We start from the raw sequence: 19,197 nt of genomic DNA on the forward strand, positions 1-19,197 counted from the left end.
CCTGGTTTGACCCCTACCAACTCGTAACTCCTGTTTGAATTTTAGAAAGGACACTTGGCCCTCAGGTTCATGAGGTGAAGCTGAACCGTAATATGCAAACAGTATGTTTTAAGGAGCCACAGACTCTTGCCTCGGAGACAAGGGTCCTGATGCTAGGGCTGTTGACTCCCAGAATGTGCTATGGGAAATCAGAGGGCTGGGGGACGGCCCCATCCTTCCTGATATCCAAGGAGCCTTCCCAGAGAGTCTTGGGGGATCTCAAGGTTGGAAAGCCCCGTATTTACAAAACATCTCCCTTCAAAGACCTTGCCATTTGCAGAATTGTACTTCATGGGAGGATAGGAGGCCTGACAAGCTGCCGGTAGGAACCTACTAGGGAGTTCTGCTAGTGGTGAGAGAGTAGTTGGAGGAAGGAGCTGGACATGGAGGAGGTTCCTGTCCAAGTCATAGCATCACTTGTAATTCCCAAGGGTTGTAGGGTGGAGTGGGTCTTGTTATCTCCATCTCACAGGTGGGGGCCGGGTAGCAGAGAGCCTGAGGGCTTTTCCCACGGTCTGTCTGTGTCACCTCACCCCTCTCCATCAGCTCTGTTGATGCCCCTAGAGAGCAGTCATGTCTTCAAAGAATCTGGAGCTGGGAGGCCCATGTGGTGCTTGGAGAAGCACTGCACCTGGGAGGCTGCGCTCCCAAAGCTCATCTTGGCAAGCCGTCTGTCCCACCGCTGCCACCCTCCCCTCTGCCTCAGTGTGCCAGGCATCAGCACTCACTCACAGAGGCAGGCTGGATGGCGGGTGGGACAATAGCTTCCGCAGCCCCTCCTTTTCCCACTTTGCAGGGAGAAAAGAACACCTTGATGACTCCCAACTAGAGAAGAATCATGTGAGAAGCTGAATAGACTTGTTCCTAATGACAGCTCTGAGTCACTGGGCATTTACTCTAGGACAGAAAAGGACACACATGTGCCCATGATCTTATCTCCTGAAACAATGCTCTGTAAATCTAAAATCTCCCAGGGCTGTTGTTTTGTGTACCTGCCAAGATGTGGCAAGCTTTTTGAATAGCCCAAATTCATGATAAGTGGCCCCTCTCCCACAGTGTGCTCCTGAACCAGCTGATTTGGGACAGTTCATGTGTGTGTCTGCTTTAGCATTGAGGGGCATGCGGAGCTTAAAGCCTTGTTACCGGAAAGCCCCAGGCCCCTATTACCACTCGCGTGCCCATGTGTCACTGATTCTCACCAGGTAACAACTGAACATGGAACAGAGCTGCAAGTACTTACCTCATACTAGCCAGAGAGCCGTGATTGAGAACATAGCCCACTCAAGGCCACAGCCGCGGCCTCATCCTAGCAGCGGGTGCTGCTCACGTGCCGGGAGCTCAAGAGGGTACTCATATCTCAGGCACTTGGTCTTGTGAGTAGCCAGAATTCTCATTCAAACCCTAAAATAGAGATCTTACTTTTGGTGATCTTTAATAACCTTTTGATTATTACTAATCACAAATTAATGTACTCCAGATGAGAAAAAGAAAAAAAATTTGTAGAACCATACTTACAGTTAAGACCCCAGAAGGAGCTTCTATTTACTGATTATCAGGGGAGCCAGCACTCAGGAGGAGGAGAAACAGCCCCCAAAATGTGGGCTATGATGTATAGCAGTTGGGCTGCCCGCTGTACAGCTGAGGAGACTGGGGCTGGCAGGATGGGCAGTGCAGTTGCTGGTGTTCCCATTGCAACAAGCACCTCGTTTCACTGCACAAGCAGACCATTTCAAACCGCTCTGCTGCATGCCAGGGCTAGGATAGTCTGTGCCCAGGGAGGTGTGCCACAGAGGTGGGCACTCAGCACAAGAAAGCCAGAACAAAGCAGACACTTGGGCAAAGGTAGCAAACATCCACACCTGAGATTCGAACCCAGAGCACCTCACTCTCAACCACTCTGCTTGAGACTCCCCACACCATGATGCCTTATAGGCAGGGCTGGGGGTGAGGCACTGAAGTGTATCTCCCTTCCTCAGGGTGTGCAGGAGAAGGGAAGGGTTGGTCATTCAGCTCAGTGGGCCCTTGGACAGAGGGCCTGAAATGACTACCATATGGCCCCTGGGAAGAGGGAGTCAGGAAAGCCACTGCTGCTCACCTCTGAAGAGGGTCCTGAGGAGGGCTCCTGGGCCATCCTGCACCCAATGCTGCCCCTGTGCCCACCCCCAGGGCTGCAGGGGCTATGACTCTGAATTATGCCCATCAGTGTGCCATGCAGAAGGGGATGGATTTACATGGAATAGGAAGTGTTGCTTGCATGCATGAATAAATGAAGGAGTTTGGTGGAATAGACTGGACTGGAATGAACAAATGAATGTACCCAGGCCCACGAGGGCCACTCTCAGCTCTGTTTTCTGCAGCCTCACAGTGGAGGCCAAACAGCCTGGTGCTTTGTGTGCTACAGGCTTCCCCAGAACCTCAGCAGTGTGGACAGACACCAACCTCATCAGACTCCCTCAGAAGCTGCTGCCTAGGAACAGAGCTTGGGGGAGGGCTCGAGTTTCCTGATCTTTAAAACAAGGGGGCCAGGCACAGTGGCTCACCCCTGTAATCTCAGCACTCTGGGAGGCCAAGGCAAGAGAATTGCTTGAAGCCAGGAGTTTAAGACCAGCCTGGGCAGCAAAGCGAGACCCCATCCCTACAAAAATGGAAATAAATTAATCAATCCAGGGTTTGCCAGTCCATTTAGCTCAGCAAACCTAGTTGAGGCTTAGGGCTCGGGCGGGGGATACTGAGATCCTTCTCAGAGTCCTGTCCCAAGGTGCTTTCCCTGTGGGACAGGCAGAGACATGAGCAGCCATTCACAGTCAGCGTGGCAAGTGGCCACTGGGACGTGTGGCTGGGAATGGGGGAAAGTGGCCATCCTGAGAGGAGGGCCAGAGCAAGCTTCCTGGAGGAGTAGCCTTCTGAGCAGAAGGGCGAGCGGGGAGCAGAAGGCTGCTTAGAGAGCTAGAATCAGATGTGTGATGTTCGCTAGAACCCTGTGGCCAGTGGTCGGTCCAGCCTCATGGCCAGGGTCAGGAAAAGGCCAGGACAGAGGAAAGACCATGGGGAGTCGGGAACCTGGCCCTCATACCTGCCCTGAGCTCCAGTTCCTTCGCCTACACAGTGGGCATGTGAATTCTCAGACTGCCCCTCCAGGGCCTCTTCCAGCCTCATTCATCTACTGCTGACTCTGCCAGTGCTCAAGCCACTCCTCTGTGGAGTGCACCTGACCCCCAGGCCCTGCAGCACTGCTGTGGGGATGCACTGGCAGGAAGCAGGGGCTGGGAAGGCCAAGAGCACCTCCCAAACCCTGTCCCGGAGCTGCCATTTAGTCTAGCCCTCCACAGCCTGCATGGCAGCGTGGCCCCAACCCACAGGTGAGGAAACAGGCCCTTTGCTCACATCTACACTGCTAGTAAGTGAATGGGCCAGAGTTCTCTGTCTGCCCCAGGGAGATGGAGCAGAGGGGCCAGCAGGAGTAAGTGGGCACAGCATACCTGCTGCTGAGGGCAGTGCCAGCCCTGCCAGCTGGCTCTGCTCTCTTAGCCCTGCAGCCTTCTCCCAGGACTCTGGGGTTCCAGCTGGTAGCCCGTGGCCCCTGTGCTGAATCAAGTGTCTCAGGGCTCAGCATGGTATCCCATCCCATCCTCCTCTGTCCCTCATCACAATTTATTGGGCCCTCCGTGTACAGGCCTGTCTAGGTGCTGGAGGGGGTCAGAGGTGAAACAAGGCCTGGGTGGGGAGGGGGCTCCCTGAGTGGATGGAGAGCCCTGGGCCAACACCCAGTGGGACAACTCTCCTGTGAACCACTCTCTGGTTTAGGAGAGGGACGGGTCAGACGAGGCCAAGGTTGCAGGGGCCACTGGGCCAGTTACCTGGAGGGTCTCCTGGGGCATCCCAGGCTCCCTTCTGATTGGAACCAGCCACTTTCCAGTCTGTGCTTCAGCTTCTTCAGTGCTAACCCAGAGCTAGTCATTCTGATTTCCAGGAAGGCTGAAAATTTAATCATAGAATCCCTGGAGAGGACTGCCTATAGTATCCACTTATGGCAGGGGCTCCCTAAGTGGTGGCTGGAATTGTGTGCTGTGTGCACCCACCCCTCACCTGCCAGCCCTTCCTCTTGGTGGGGTAGCTCACATGTCCACTGAGGGCCTCACTTTATCCTCCCACCCATGCCCTGTCCCTACCACAGAGCACTGGGAAACGATGCCTGTAGGAGCCCCGGTGCTGCATTCATGCCAGGCTGCTTCACAGGAGATTAACCAGCCACCTTTCAAGCAGGGATTGGCTGTGCCACAAGGACCTCTCCAATTTATTGACCCTGGAAAGCACTTTGCATGGTCAAAAACAAGGATTATACCTTTCCCTCCTGATTGAAAACAGAAGCCAAATCATAGAGGCATCCCCCAGATGCCCCACTTTGCCTCAGCCGTTGGATGGCCAATGTCTCTCCCGGGACCAGTACAGGGCAGAGCAGCAAGTGCTTCAGCTCAGCCCAGAAGCTGATGCACCTCTCTGCTGACCAGGCAACAGATTTTCAGGGGCTCTCAGACCCAGGTTCACAAGGTGGCAGATTTGTCAGGGCCTAAGTCCCAGAAGCTCTATTTGCTAGAAATATGGGTCATTTAGTATGGACTGGGCCAGGCCTGCAGGAGTTGGGGACATACCCCTTCAGTGGTTTTGGGGGACCAGTGTGTTGGTGAGGTCCCAGGCAAGTAACTCTAAGAATAGAAACTATGGTTCTAAGAAATGGCCAGGGGCATTGGTCCATATGGGCTGGCGACCAGAAGGAATGGAATTGGCCTGGGTGACTTGTAGCATGAGGGCCTACAGCCATCCGGAGGGTAGCAGGCAGGGCCTGAGGCTGAGACAATGTCAGCAGTACAATCAGCTGCTGCCCATGCCCTGTGCCAGGCAGCACGCCCTTGTGTAGTCTGACCACTCAATCCTGCCAGCAGCCCAGGGAAGCCAGGCTGTCATCACCCCAGTTCTGCAGAGGAGGAAATCAGACCAACCCCAGTGCCCTGGCAGTCAGCCTGAGGGCACAGAGGAGGAGGAGGAGGAGCAGGAGCTGGGGTCCTGATTTTCAAGGTCAGAGACAGGAGTGCTCTGGCCTCACACAGTCACTCTGACTTTAGCTAGCTCTTCTTTACCAAGCACCGACTCTTGTGTGTGGAAAGTGTTTTTCTGGTATCAGACATAGTGTTGGGTTCTGGGCACATGGCTCAAACAAGACACAGTCCCTGCACCCCGGGAATTCACAGCTAATCACTCCTCTGTTCAACAGTGTGCTTTTGAGCCCCTGTTATGTGTCATCCTTGTGTTGGGTTCTAGAAAGACCACAGTGAGCCACAGCCCACATGACCCCTGAGCTCATGGGGCTGTTGGGTTGGTGTACTAGTCAACTCGGGCTATCATAACAGAATACCACAGACGCGGTGGCTTAAACAATAGGCATTCATTTCCTGTCAGTTCTGGAGCCTGGAAGTCCAAGATCAAGGTGTCTGCAGGGTGGGTTTCTCCTGCAGCCTCTCTCTTGGCTTGCAGACGGTTGCCTTCTCCCTGTGTCCTCACATGGCTGTCCCTCTGTGCGTGTCTGTGTCCCAACCTCTATTTTGAAGGACATTAGTCAGTTTGGTTTAGAACTCAACCTAAAGACCTCATTTCATCTTAATTACACCTTTAAAGGCCCTGCCTCCAAATACAGTCCCATTCTAAAGTCTGGGGGTTAGGATTCCAGTATATGAATTTGAAGGGACACAGTTCAGCCTGTAACAGGATGCTGGCACTGGCAGACTTTCTCCTGAGCATTTGTGTATTGGCAGCCACATGCATGCTGTGCACAGAAGGTGCACAATGCCATGAGATCTTACAGTAGGACCCCAACCGAGTCTGGGCTTGGGAAGGCTTCCTTCGGAAGTGGCATTGCACTGGGGTCTGAGGACAAATTGGAGTATCGGTGCCCCTGGAGGTGACGGTGCCACAGTGGTGCTGCTCAGGCTATTCCTGCTGGCCCTGAGTATCACCTCCGCATCGAACCAGCCACCTGCTGTGTGGACTCCTGTGCCTGTAAGCAAGAGCCACATCCTGTTTCCACAAGGCCTACCTCAGGGATGCCATGAGACTGCAACATTGCTGCACCCCTACTTAGGCTGCCGATTATGGACTTATGTCCCCTTCCCACCTTATAGGGAGAGAGACAGCCTTGAAACCAGACCCAGAGATGAGTGAAGCACAACAGTTGGTGCTGTGGCCCCACTGCCTGCCTGGCCATATCACTGGCTCCATCAGGCCTCCAAAGAAACCGGCTCTACAATAAGACTCCCTTTTCCTGTCACCCATTTCATCTGGAATGCCATGCAGTTCTGCACTGGTGACGCGTGCTGACTCCAGCTCAGGCTAGGGCTCTGCTGAAAAGCTGCCTCCTGCGATCACTTGCCTAATGGTTCTTCCTCCCACCACCCACTGGGAGAGCCGTGCCTCAGGAATTCCATGGGGCCAGCCACATGGCCTGATGCCCTTGGGCTGGGCCAGGATGGTGCTGCCGCAGCCTAGATCCTGGGTGTAGCCCCTTGCACAAGGTCAGCTGGAGTGTGTCCTGTCTCCAGCTACAGCCAGTCACAGCAGATGGTGGTTGCATTTGGCACAGAAGTACAGTCCACAGGCTGGGTGCAGTGGCTCACACCTGTAATCCCTACACCTGGGGAGGCTGAGACAAGCGGATCACCTGAGGTCAGGAGTTGGAGACCAGACTGGCCGATGTGGCAAAACCCCATCTCTAATAAAAATTTAAAAATTAGCTGGGCATAGTGGTTACACACCTGTAGTCCCAGCTACTCGGGAGGCCGAGGCAGGAGAATTGCTTGAACCTGGGAGATGGAGGTTACAGTGAGCCGGGAGATTGCGCCACTGCACTCCAGCCTGGGTGACAGAGCGAGACTCCATCTCCAAAAAAAACAAAAAAAAAAACAAAAAAAGAAGTACAGTCCACAACACAAACAAGAAATGAAGTTTTCTGTGTTTTAAGAAAGAGGAGTTTTAAAAAACAATAAACAACGACAACTGTGCATGTTAAAATCACTCCCTGGATGTGGTAGCTCAGCTGAGCCTTGCTGGTCAGGGCCACTTTCCCGGAAGCTTTCTCACTGTTGCTAATCCTTCTGAAGGGCCTGGGTCAGCTCACTGCCTTTGGAGCCCTCGGTTTTCATCTGATAAAATGGGGGTAACAATCCTGTCTTGAAGGACTGTGAGGAGTAAACCAGTGTGCAAGGATGCCCAGCATGTTGCAGGCGTTGGGAGTGGGCTGCCAGCCCCTTCCCTCATCTGCCTGTACCGCGTGAGCCTGACACGTGCCGGAGTCCAGGCCTGAAAACCCAAGGGGCTGGGCCCGCTGAGCTCCATGTCCATATTGCTGGTCTGTAGCACAGCCACGGTGGCATTACCACTTCCAATTTTTCAAGAAAGCCTGGATATCTGTATTTTTACATGAAATCTTCCCATTCTCAGTTGGGCCACAATGTGTGGTCTCTGTGTTGGCACCAGGTCCTTAATGTGCCGTCTCTTCCTCCTGCTGCAGCCTTCAAGAGGAGGCCATCGCCCTGTTTCTCCCAAAGGCACTGTGAGGCTCAGAGGAGCTAGATGACTGGCCCACCAGACCCTGAAGTTTCCAATGGAAGTGGACATCACCCATGGTTCCACTTAGCTGGGAGGCTTCTGGAAACTCAGCATAGAGCAAAAGTGAAAACGCATCCTGGTGCCAAAGGGACGGGACACGATGAGCCCTGAGGTTGTGGATATTGTTATGTTCCCATAAATAACAGGCCCTCAGACAATGGGCTGTGAGGCTGTGTGTTCCTCTGGGGTTTGAAATGAAACTGACTTTCTTCTCTTTTAAAATGTGCTCTCTCCAACCATCCAGCTGCAACTAGAGGCTCTGTTTGGAGCAGATTCTGGGGCAACCCCAATAACCTGTCCTTGGGGTTTCATTAGCACCACCAGCCAGCTGCCTGGAAAGTAGCCCCTGCCAGGACCAAATTAACTTTTACTGAGAGACATTGGCAGGGCTGGTATTGTGCACACTTGGCATTTTCAGCCCACACTGGGATGTGGGAAGCAGGGTACCTTCAAAGAACAAGAGCTTCGGAGGCTGCCAGACCTGTGTTGGAATCCTGGCTAGAATGCTACCCTTTCTGAAAATCCCAGTTTCCTCATCAGTAAGGTGGGTTATCTTGAGGACTTTCCCTCCTAGCTTTTTAAATAATTTCAAACATACTGAAGAGTGGAAAGCTTATTGAGCAGTGTTGCTCCCTTGGCTTCGACAATTGTTCCGTGTTGTCTTGTCTGCTTTGTCTGTGCGCCGAGCCGGCTGAGGGTTCCTCCTGGTGCTGCTGCTGTGCCTGCACCCTCAGCACATGTCCCCAAGGAACAAGGACATTCTCCTGCAGAACCACAACGCAGTTACCACTGGAGAAATGTGACATTGATGCCATGTTGTCTAGGATACAGTCCATTTTCAGATTCCCCAACTGTCCCAATAGTGTCTTAGGAAGTTTTCCATGCTTGGGGAGTCAGTGAAAGGTGGCACCTGCGCTCAGTGCTGTCACCAATAGTTTTACAACACTGATGTTTTTGAAGAGCCCAGGCTGGTTGTTTCCCAGTGCACTGTTTGGGTCTGTCTGATATTTCTTCATGACTGGGTTCAGGCTGTGCATTTTTGGAAGGAATTCTACAGAGGTGATTTCGGGGCCTTAGTGTGTCCTATCCGGATGTCTGCCCATCATAGGCAATGCTAGGTTTGACCACTAGTGAAGGTGGTTGTTAGGAGGTTCAATGAGGTGATGAAGACAGAGCCCAGGCCCAGAGATAGCTGTGTGGAGGGAGTGCAGCGGCCCACACTCACCACCCGTATCATAGCTCAGCAGCTGTGCCCCATGCAGGATGCCTCTGTGGCCTGGGAGGAGGGGCACCAGCAGGTCCCTTGGGAAGTTACAGTAAAGGCCCCGGTCTGGCAGCAGTGAGGCAGAGCTGACTCTCTGGAGCCAGATCTAGGGATATCCTACCCCTCTCCCATATCCCCATGGGGCTAAGCCAGGGCCTGTGGAGGGAGGAGAGGAGCTGCTACTTCCCCCAAAGCCTTCTCTTTCTCCCTCTCCCCGACCACCCACCCTCTCTCTCCAGCCCAGCTCTGTTTCAGCCATTGCCCCTCTCCCTGTGACCAGCATCAGACCTGAGCACAGAGGACTGGCTCTAGGCCCATCCCAGGGGGCACTGTTTGGGTGGAGATGTTACAGAAAGGAGCAAGCACTATAGTAGGGGCCCTGCAGGGCTTTGGAGAAAGAGGATGGAGTGACTGCTCCCTTCCAGAGTGAAGGTGGGAAGTTTTACCGATGCAGTGAGGCTTGAGCTTGTCTTGAAGGTGAGGAGATTTCCCCAGGGAGAAAAGGGAGGAAGGGTGTTCAGGACAGAAGGAACAGAGTGTGCTAGGGCACAGAGGATGGAAAGAGTGGCATATTCTGGGAATATGGAATAGAAACTAATATTCATTGCTTGTTAAAATGAGTAGGACATTGTTCTAAGTGTTGTATATGTTATTAACTCCTTTGATGTATATAAAATGATGGTTTTGGAGCAGTTTTTTTTTAAAAAAGCAATGGAATTCTTTGTTTTTTCACCCGAAGTCTTTCATGGAATCCAATTGAGGCCCTGGGGAGCCTCCTTGCTGTTCACCTCAAATCCAGACCTGAGGCTCATCCTTGGATGGATGGGGAGGAGGGGAGGAGGAGCTTACTGCCGAAAGGCCTTGTCCTCCATGCTTGTATCTGGCCTTTGTCTAGACAGGGTTCCCATCGACACTGCTGACACTGGGGCTGGACCATCCTCTACTGTGGGGCTGCCTTGTGCCCTGCAGGGTGTTTGTGGGTATCCCTGGCTTCTTCTTACTAGGTACAGCCTCACCCAAGTTGCAGCAATGAAAAACTTCTCTAGATGTTCCCAAGTGTCCCCTGGGGACCAAAATATCCCCCAGTTGAGAACCACTGGTCTAAGCAAGTGGCAGAAGGAACTGGTGGTTGGTGTGCAGGGAGGAACACAGTCAGAAAGCTCTGTCTGGCAGCTGGTTGGAGGGGGCAAGCCAAGGCCTGAGGCTGGGCAGTGGGCACATGGGGAGGAGGGCAGAGGGGCAGGATGCACCCCAGAACCTGTTGGGGTGCAGAATGAGGAGGGTGATGTCCAGAATAGATTCCAACCCAGGCCTCGTAGGCAGCCTCTGGCCAGCAAGGAGGGCCTAGGCATGCCCCCAGAGTCCCAGCCCCATGGTAGGGGCCCTACAGGGCCATGGGGAAAGAGAGGACAGAGTGGTCCTGCAAGAGCCGGGGCCCCGGCGGCAGTGCCTCATCCATCCTGAGGTCTCTGGGTGCTTGGTGGTGGGGGGCCCTGAGCTCTGGGCCCAGTGGCCTTGAGAGGAGGGAGGCTCTGGCCAGCCTGGTGTGGACCAGGAGTGCAGGATCTTTACTGGCCCTTACACAGTGAATGCAACTTTTCTTTGGGAATTATTTCTCTTTGCTTAGGACTCTCTAAAACTTTCCAGATTTGCCAGTTTGTAGTTTTAGGGAAAATTTGTATTTTTCCATATGCAGTTATCCTACCTAAATAAAGTCAGCAGAGTGAACTGATAAAACAATTAACATTTTAGGCAGTGGAAAGTGGAACTTGCGATTGGCTGTCTCTGGAGGGTCTCTCCAGAAAGTCTTGATTTAGCAAACCACCAGCAATCTTAGATACCTGAGAGAAAGTTCCAGAAATCAGAGGCCGGCCCATGTTCTATCGTGGATGATCTTGGCTTGGGCAGCTCTGCGGATCTTGTGTCTGATACTCCATGCCCTGGACTGCCATGGCAGCTGGTCAAGGGGCCTAAAACCCTGAAGCCTTCAAATACATGTGCCAGCAGCAGGAAACTCCCTGCCCCAAATTCCCCCATGATTTGGATTCACCACAACACTTACCATGTGTTCAGAGACGCTTGGTCATCACAGTCACTAGCAAGGGGAGGAAAACCCCTTCCTGGCTAGGTGCTGGGGGTACAGAGGGCCTGGGGCAGGACAGGGTGCTCCAGCATGCTCTGCCCCTACTACCACTGTTGCTGCCGATGTTCATTTAGCTCCTGCTGTGTGCCAGACTACCTGACATGCTTTGTTGAAATCCACTACAGTATAGAAATCCACTGTTTTGTTCCTTCAGCACCCCCTGAGGTGGGCACTATTAGTAGGTCGTCACTCACCCAATGTCTAACAGACCACACTGCCTTTAGTGACCACAGCACAGCAGCCCTCTCCGGGACAAACAGGTTAGGGTGAAGGGTGCTGGGCCCCTGACTGTACGTAAACAAGGTATTCACAGCAGTGCTTAGAGCTGTGCCTAGCGAGGGTTGGTGCTCACCAGCCACTGCTGCTGTAGATGTCACCTCCATGAAACCTCTGAGTTGTTCCTGGCTTCCTTCCTGTCTGAGGAGGAGGCAGGGGAGTAATAACAATAACACCTGTAATTGTACCTATAGAAAACATGTACAGAGCAGTCCCAAGGCTGAGTGTTTCCTGAAGAGCGTCTCACTGATCTGCCCTGTACAAATGTCAAGATGAGACCCTGAGAAGTGGAATGACTTGCACGAGGTTGCACAGCTGAGAAAGGGAGGAGGAGCCAGGATTTTACCCCATTTTGTCTGACTGCAGAGCCCCAGCACTTTACGCTGAAAGAGAACTGGGAGCCAGTGGAGTGTGGAGTTCCGTGTGATGTGGAGCCAGGCAGGCAGGGACAAGTGAGAGAACCTGGCACCCATTGTGTGGATGTTGGGCCCACCTTGCTCTTGCCTGCATACTCCACCTGGGCCCTCTCACCTGGCCACAGAGCCAGCTGAGTTTAGAATGGCACTTGATGAGCTACAGGTAACCATTGGATTGCTCAGGCACCCAGGGCCACTCCTGGAACCTGTCTCCAGGGAACCTCTGTGGCCCGCACAGGACCTAGCCCTGGGCCAGAGTGTTTCACTGCTGCCGGGTAGTTAGCCAGGGACCTACAGCAGCAGCGAGCCTTTGGTTGGTGAGCAACCCCTAGCTGGGGCTCCTGTGACCTGGTGTTTATTTAGTGCTCGAAGGTTGGGATCACCACGTGCATGTCCAGGGAGCTCTGCTATCCACACACAACCTCCTCACAGATACAGGCTAGTGCCTATACCAAGCCCTTCCCAGCAGGGCTCTATTCATCCAGTCTCCTGTCCTTGGGGTGGGTCAGCTCTGGAGGGGGCTAACCAAAAAGATCCAGGTATCACATGCGTATCTTAAGCCAATTCTCTCCCATAAAATTTCACAGTCCCATTAGAGAGAAAGCTTAAAAATCTGGGGAAAAAGTCACCCACAGTCTCCTCACCCCAGTAGCATCCCAAGGGACTTTTGGTTCCATTTCCTTCCAGCACTTTCCACATGTCACTTGGCCAGGCTGGGAAGGGCTCATGGTCGGGAGTGAGAGTTGAAGGCCCACCTCCTTCACTGGCCATTAGACCTGGACCAGCCCCGCTGCCTCCCTGAGCTGCACTCCCCTCTGCAGCATGCGAGGGCAGTGCTGATGTCTGTCATTAGCTCTGGAGGGTGCAGTTGGAAACCATGAGTATGAAGTGCCCACCCAGGGTCCAGCACCTGAAGATGCACCATCGGTGCCCAGTGCTGTCATCGACTGTGTGGCTCTTTTGGACGTGACACCACACCAGACCCCCAGGTCATACTGCTGCTTTCCTTGGGGCTTCCTCAGAGGCTGCTGTTCACGTTTTCCCCTCGCCTCCAAGGGCTGTGCTTGTAGACTTGTGTAAGCAGACCGTGCTTACCTCACCATCTCCTACTGGTCAGGTACCTACAATTTTTCCTGCTGTTTTTCGTTATTATGGCCAACATTCAGAGTCATCCTGGAGCTTTTCTCACCATCAACCTTTGAGTGTGGGCCATTCGGTCAGGACACACTCACTCACTCTCAGATTTCTTTAGTTTGCCTCAGTGGGTGAGTGGGGGAGACCTAGGGGGCTTTCTACTGGGGACCCCATTCCAGTTCCTGGCACTAATTGTGGCTCAATAAACGCACACTGAATAAAAGAATGCCAGAAGTTTCACTGAGACGTGATTTTCCTCCATGTTTATGATTCAGTGATCAGAGTTAGAAATTGTTAAAAAAAAAAATGAAAACAATAATATATTTCTCACTGTATGCCATATACTTTTCTAAGCATATTATATATAATAATATAATTTACTCTTCACAACAAACCTGAAGGTATTATAATTATTGAAATTGCCATTTTGCAAATGAGGAAACAGAAGCACAGAGAGGTAAAGGAAAGTGCCCCAAGTCACACAGCACTTGAGCCCCAGAGCTGAGACTTGAGCCCAGGCCATCTGGCACTGGAGCTCATGCTCTTAGCCCTGTGTTCTCTGCCTCTGACTGTTCTCATTTTTGTCCATCTGTTCCACCTGGCCCTGAGCTAAGGGCCCAACATGAATTCCAGAAGTTCCCATTTTGGTTTGGCCCAGCATTTGGGGTGGTTAAAGAAATACTCTAAACTGCAGTTTCCTTGTCCTATGTAAAAAAAGGAGTGGTCCCTGCCTTCAGGATTGTAATAGAGGAGTAAGAAAATGTGTACCAAGTGCCTGGACCCTTAGAACTGTCCTGTGAGTTCGAGTGTGTTTCTCTTCCTCTTCACAGGGGCTGCAGACAGTCCCTGGGGGATCAGGTGTAGGCTAAGTTTTGGTGGTGAGGATTTGTGTCTGTCTGGGGATTGGTAAAGCCACTGCCTCTTCATGTGCCATCTTCCAGCACCTGTCTGTCTGGTGAGCACTTCACTTCTTGTGGCTGTTGCTTGCTAGCCCCTTACCTCCTGCCCACCCTCGCCATGGGCACAAATCCACACCAGGCACTATGCTCAGAAGTTGCCTTGACAGTGCCCTCTTAGTATGGCATTTGGCATGCTTCACAGTCGGTCTCCCACCAGCCTTCTCTGCCTCCCCTCCCTCTGTCCCTCTGGACCGCAGGTCACCCTCCAGCCCTAGCCCTGCAGCAGCCCATAGCAGCTTTCCTTCATTCTGCCACTTGCGCTGGGTGCTCTGGCCTCAGCTCAGATGCCACCTCTAGGAAGACTCCCTGCCCTTCTCAAACGGAGCAGGTCCTCAACGTTCTCCTCCTTTGCGCATCTCTTCCAGTGCCACATCGGCTTCTCCACTCCCTGCACAGAGAGGTCTGAATCCCAGGTGGCTCCACACTCATTCCACTACTGGGCTGGGAGGTGCTCCCAAGTGGAAGGTCTTTGCTGTGTTAGTCTGTGGCCTGCACATGCTCACTGCTCACTCTTGGATGAGTGAGTGAGTGGGCAAACCCCTGTGATCTCCACCACACACCCTTTATATGAACACCACCCTTTATTTAAGCTAGATGGGGCTGAGAAATGGGGCATTTGAAGCCTCAGATTGACCCATGTGCCTGAAAAAGTTCAGAGGTGGCGCTTGATCCCAGGACTCAGCCCTGCCCTCCTTCAGGCAGCTGTCCCAGGCAGGCTTCTCCATAGATGGTCTTCCAGCTGCAAGTCCAGTGGAGTAGGGTGCCTCTTTCCCAGTAACCCCGCCAAAGTGCTAGAGCCCCACACCATCCCCAGACCAGCACGGGAGCCTGGGGCATGCACAGTTCTCTGGCCAGCCTGGGTCATGTGCTCCTCTTGGCACCAAGGATGCACCCTTTTGCAACCCTGCATCCCCAAGGAAAACCAGGGGCTGTTACTAGAAGTAGGCGGAAACAGCAGGTGTTTGCTGCAAGCAGGAATGCCCACTGTGCTCGGGCTTTCCTCATCACTGGCATGGCCTTACCATCATCATCACCCTAACCTGCACAGCCACAGCCCTTCCCAGGGCCCCGCAGCATTCTGGGCCAGCTTCGCTTCCTGAGCCCTCTGGACTGCTGGGGTTTCTTCCCCAGAGGTGAGCTTCTCTAGGCTGAGGGCTGGACTGAGTCTCCCAGTGTCTCCAGGGTCCCACCCATCAGCTGGCAGACCCCAGCTAAGCTGTGTTTTGTCAGGTATGTTCATGGTAGGATTTGAAGGACCTCTGTCCCTTCAGCCATTGAAAACTGTTCCTCTCCCCAGTAACAGTGACCATCCCAGTTGCAAATACATCATTCATCCTCATTAGCCTTGGCACACTGACTTGTGTGGTGGAAAGATGATCCTTCTGGCCAAGCAGTGGGCGTATCAAGATTCACCAGTGCCTAACTGGTACTCAGAAGTCTCAGCAGAGTCAGCAGTGTCTCATAATTCTTGTGAAAGAGGAAAGACTTAATGTCAGAACCTAGGTCAGGAATAGGTGATTGTTCTGCACCCAAAGGTTTGGGGAACCCTCACACTGTGGGCTAATTTCCCTCTGCCACCTGGGGGAAGAAGGCCCCTGGCCTCAGAAGGCCCCATGGCTTCTTCGTGCCCAGCAGCAGCATAATCTCCCACTCAGGGGTCATGGCCTGGCCCCAGACTTTTGTTTCCATCCAAACTGGTTTGAAAAAAACCTCACAAACTGTTTTTTTAATAACCTAGAAGTATAATAGTAATAGTCATTCAAGGAGATTTGCATGTTAAAGAAAATAAAAAGAAGTCTCCCATAGTCCCATTATTAATATTTTGATTTAGTTTCTTCCGTCTTTTCTCTGCAAAGCCTTCTTTTTATGTGATTGAGATGATATGGTGTATATAATTTTGTGTCTGATTCTTTTCAATTAATATTTATTATACAAACTTTTTTTTTTTTCTTTTACTGTTTTACTCTGTGGTCTTCAAGGGAAGTTGAACCATGTAGTGATTAAGAACCTGGGCTCTGGGCTCAGACAGAGCTTGGTCTAAATCCCAGCACCATTACTTACCAGGTCTACAACCCAGATAACCAAGCAGGCCTTGCTGAGCCTTAGTTTCCTCACCTGTAAAACGGATACCGAATGTGCCCTAGGTGGAGATGCTCCAAGATATAAATGTCCAGTAAAATGTAAAAGCACATGCAACACTCAGCAATAGCAAGAGCTGTGTTCAGTCATGTGGCCATTGTTTTCAATGCAGCGTAACAGTAACCAACCTTGCCAAGGCCTTAATGGGCTACCTAAGCATCTGTGGATGTTCCATCTCTTGTAAATAACATTGCTGGAAACATCTCTGTCTATAAATCTCTGTTTTAATATGTAGGGTATTTTCTTAAGATGGAGCCTCAGAAGCTGAATTGTTCTAATTTTTAAAATGAAAACATCACAGACATTTAAAAAGTTCTTAAGAGTTCCTGGCAAAGTGTTTCCCAAAAGTACAGTGCCATTTTATACTTCCGTCAGCAGTGGGTGAAGGTGTCTGTTCTCTACCCCTCACCAGCACAGGCTCCCCTGTGTTATTTATCTTTGCTAATTTCCTACATGGCAAATGACATCTCAGTGTCTTTTAATTTGCATTTCTTTGATAACTAGTAAAGTCAACCATTTTGCCATATCCAAGTTTCTTTAAAGAGATTCAGAAGAAGAAGATAAGTGGAGAAAAACGTGCAGTTCACAGACTGGCATCTTTATGACTGTCTGCCAAAATTTCCCACTTCAGCCTCCTACACTGGGGACTAGAGTACCTCTTGGATTCTGACCTGCAGATCTCCATAGTGTATACTTGTCACCCCAACCCTGTGCAATCCAGAGGCACCTCTACCAAGATGGCTTTTGTCCTTCACAGCACCTGCATCTCTCATCCAGATGCCCTTTGTGCCTGGCCCCATGCTGAGTCACGAACCCAGAGCCCAGACCCAGGGCCTGTCATATGTGGGCACGCCAACAGTCCTCCTCCATCTGAGGCCCTTCAGGAGGGAGCCACCACCCAGAAGAGTAGGGGAGGTTTCTCAGAGCCTTAAAAGAAGAGTCAGTCTTTGATCAATCCAAGGACAGCCTGTGACCTCCCGCCTGGGACAGGAATCATGTTGGATCTGTGCACCACTGCATCCCCAGGGCCTAGCACACTGACCAAGGAGGGAGATAAGCCCACCTCCAGGCAGCAGGGAGCCACTGAGGGTCTTTGGGCAGAGGAACTAGGATGGAGGAGTGTTTGTGGACAGTGGTGGTACTAGTGGTCTGGGGGCCTGGTGAGCTGCTCGTAGGAGCCCCTGAGAGTTCATGGCAAGTGTGGGAAAGCCAGTACAGGACTCAGGCAGCCCTCTCTCCTGTGCCTGACACCCCCAGGCTGGCTGCTGGCCCCAGCTGCAGGCCAGCCTGACTCTGACAGCTGACTTCTCCAAGTTGCTGGCTGTTCCCAGACGGCTCATCCCACTCCCGTCCCACAGGGAGGCCTGAAGCCAGCTTTGTCAGGGCAGTCTGGATGTGCTTGTGACCCCTGAGGTGAGGGCAAACTCTCCACAGGCAATCCTGGGCATTCCACTGGGTTCTGTCCCACACAGCTGACTGGTCGGCCAGGGAGACTCTGGAAAACAGCTTGGTTGGGAGAAAAGAGTTGAAGAGAGGTGAGGGGTGAAAGTTGAGGTTTCAGAAAATCCCTGTAAAAATGAAAACAAACCATCCATCTTTCTCCTGGGCGTCTTAGCCCGCCACTGCCCTTTGTGGATCTTGCCCCAATGTCTGTAGGGACGGCAGCTCTGAAACCTAATCCAGCAGCCAGCTAGCTGCTGCCAACCCCCACCCAGTGCAGGAATGCCCTGACAGGGCCAGCCTCTCCTGGAAGCCGTCCTGACGGAGGAGCACCTTTACCAAGCGCAGAGAGCACTACAGGGTGTCCTTTTTTCCCCAAACGAATAGCCAGCCTCCTCCCCCTTTGGCCATTGAAGCATTTCAAAGCAATTGTAAAAATTATATGAACCCCATCGAAGAACTGTTACAACAATGTTTATACCCAGCGTTTGAAACAAAGACAATGATATTATAAATAATTGTAGATGATGAAGATAGGCAAGAAAAAATAACATAATTAAAAGAATTTTACAAGACGGACCGTTCACAAAGATGGATGGAGTAACACAATACGTTAAAAATATCTGCAATTAACATAAACACAGCCTAGTGGACAGAAACCATCTGCTGGCTGGCCTCTCCCTGGGCATGGTCCCATGTCACACAGGGCGGTGCCAGGGCCTTCACTGTGGCTGTCATGTCTCTGGGGCCCCTAGGAAGAGGCTGTCTAGGGGTATCTTTCCTTGCGGCAATCGGAGGCCCTGTGATCTGGGAATAATTGAGAAGGAAGTACAGAAACAAAAGGGAAACTGAGGACTTTCCAAGAAGGAGTGTCTTCGTGGGGTCACAGAGCTTTCTCCAAGAGCCCCTCCCTCACCCCAGATGAGGTTGGGTCCCGTCAGCTGTCCCCACACACCCAATGCTTTTCCATCACAGAGGTGGATGAATGCCCAGGGACTCCTAAGAATGAGTCATGTGGCCGGCCTCTCTGGGCCCACACATGCTCCACCTTGTGTTGGCACATAGTAGGGCCTCGGCCCCTGTGTGTTGGGTGACTGACCTATGGCTTCTGAGGCTGGCATGTAAGGTATAGGGAGCAAGGTGCGATTATTGGTCTCATGCCATTAGTGGGTGTCTACAGCAGGGCCTGACCACAGAGCTCTGGCTGGACTCTAGGTGCTTTGGGTGCAAGGTGCTTGGTGCCATTTCTCATGATGACTGCCTGAGGTGGGCACCCCAATCCCCACTGGACAAGAGCCGAGGCCCCGAGAGCCTCATGCTTAGACAGAGACTGCCCAGGAGCACACCTGAGGCTTTTATATCTTACCTCCCCTGTTCTCCCATCCCCTTTTCATCACTATTTGATTTTCTAAAAGTAAAAATAAAATTTGTTTTGAACTGTGAAAAACTTTCACCATACAGAGTACAGTAGACAGCCCTGTAACCAGCAAGATCAGACAGATGTGAACTTTTTGTCACATCCTTCAATCTCTCTTCACCTCTCTTCACACCCTTCCCCTATCTTGTTTGGGGGAAGTGAAATGTACAGCTCAAGCCCTCCACCATGCTCTCTTCGGCTGGTGGCCTCACACACATGTGCAGCTTTCACACTTTTCCTGCATAGGGTGGCCTCCTGAGCAGCCTGGAGGGTTCGTACGTGCTTTACGTTTTACATACTTGGTTTCACACTGA

General features: G+C 52.0%; 1 protein-coding gene across 2 annotated transcripts in view; it reads left to right on the plus strand.

Annotated features, from left to right (window-relative positions):
* EEFSEC (eukaryotic elongation factor, selenocysteine-tRNA specific) overlaps nt 1–19,197 on the plus strand; it is a 256,685-nt gene that overhangs the window by 208,802 nt on the left and 28,686 nt on the right. The window contains exon 7 of one of the 2 annotated variants that reach the window (XM_055381498.2): nt 1,242–1,407. The exons of the other annotated variant lie outside the window; for it this stretch is intronic. Within the exon in view, the coding sequence (XP_055237473.1) occupies nt 1,242–1,252 (11 nt within the window). The 3' untranslated portion in view covers nt 1,253–1,407. Of the gene's footprint in view, nt 1–1,241; nt 1,408–19,197 lie in introns of those variants that run through there. 2 annotated transcript variants of the gene reach the window in all.

This window comes from Gorilla gorilla, chromosome 2 (genome assembly GCF_029281585.2).
Source record: "Gorilla gorilla gorilla isolate KB3781 chromosome 2, NHGRI_mGorGor1-v2.1_pri, whole genome shotgun sequence".
NCBI classification, from domain to species: Eukaryota; Metazoa; Chordata; class Mammalia; order Primates; family Hominidae; genus Gorilla; species Gorilla gorilla.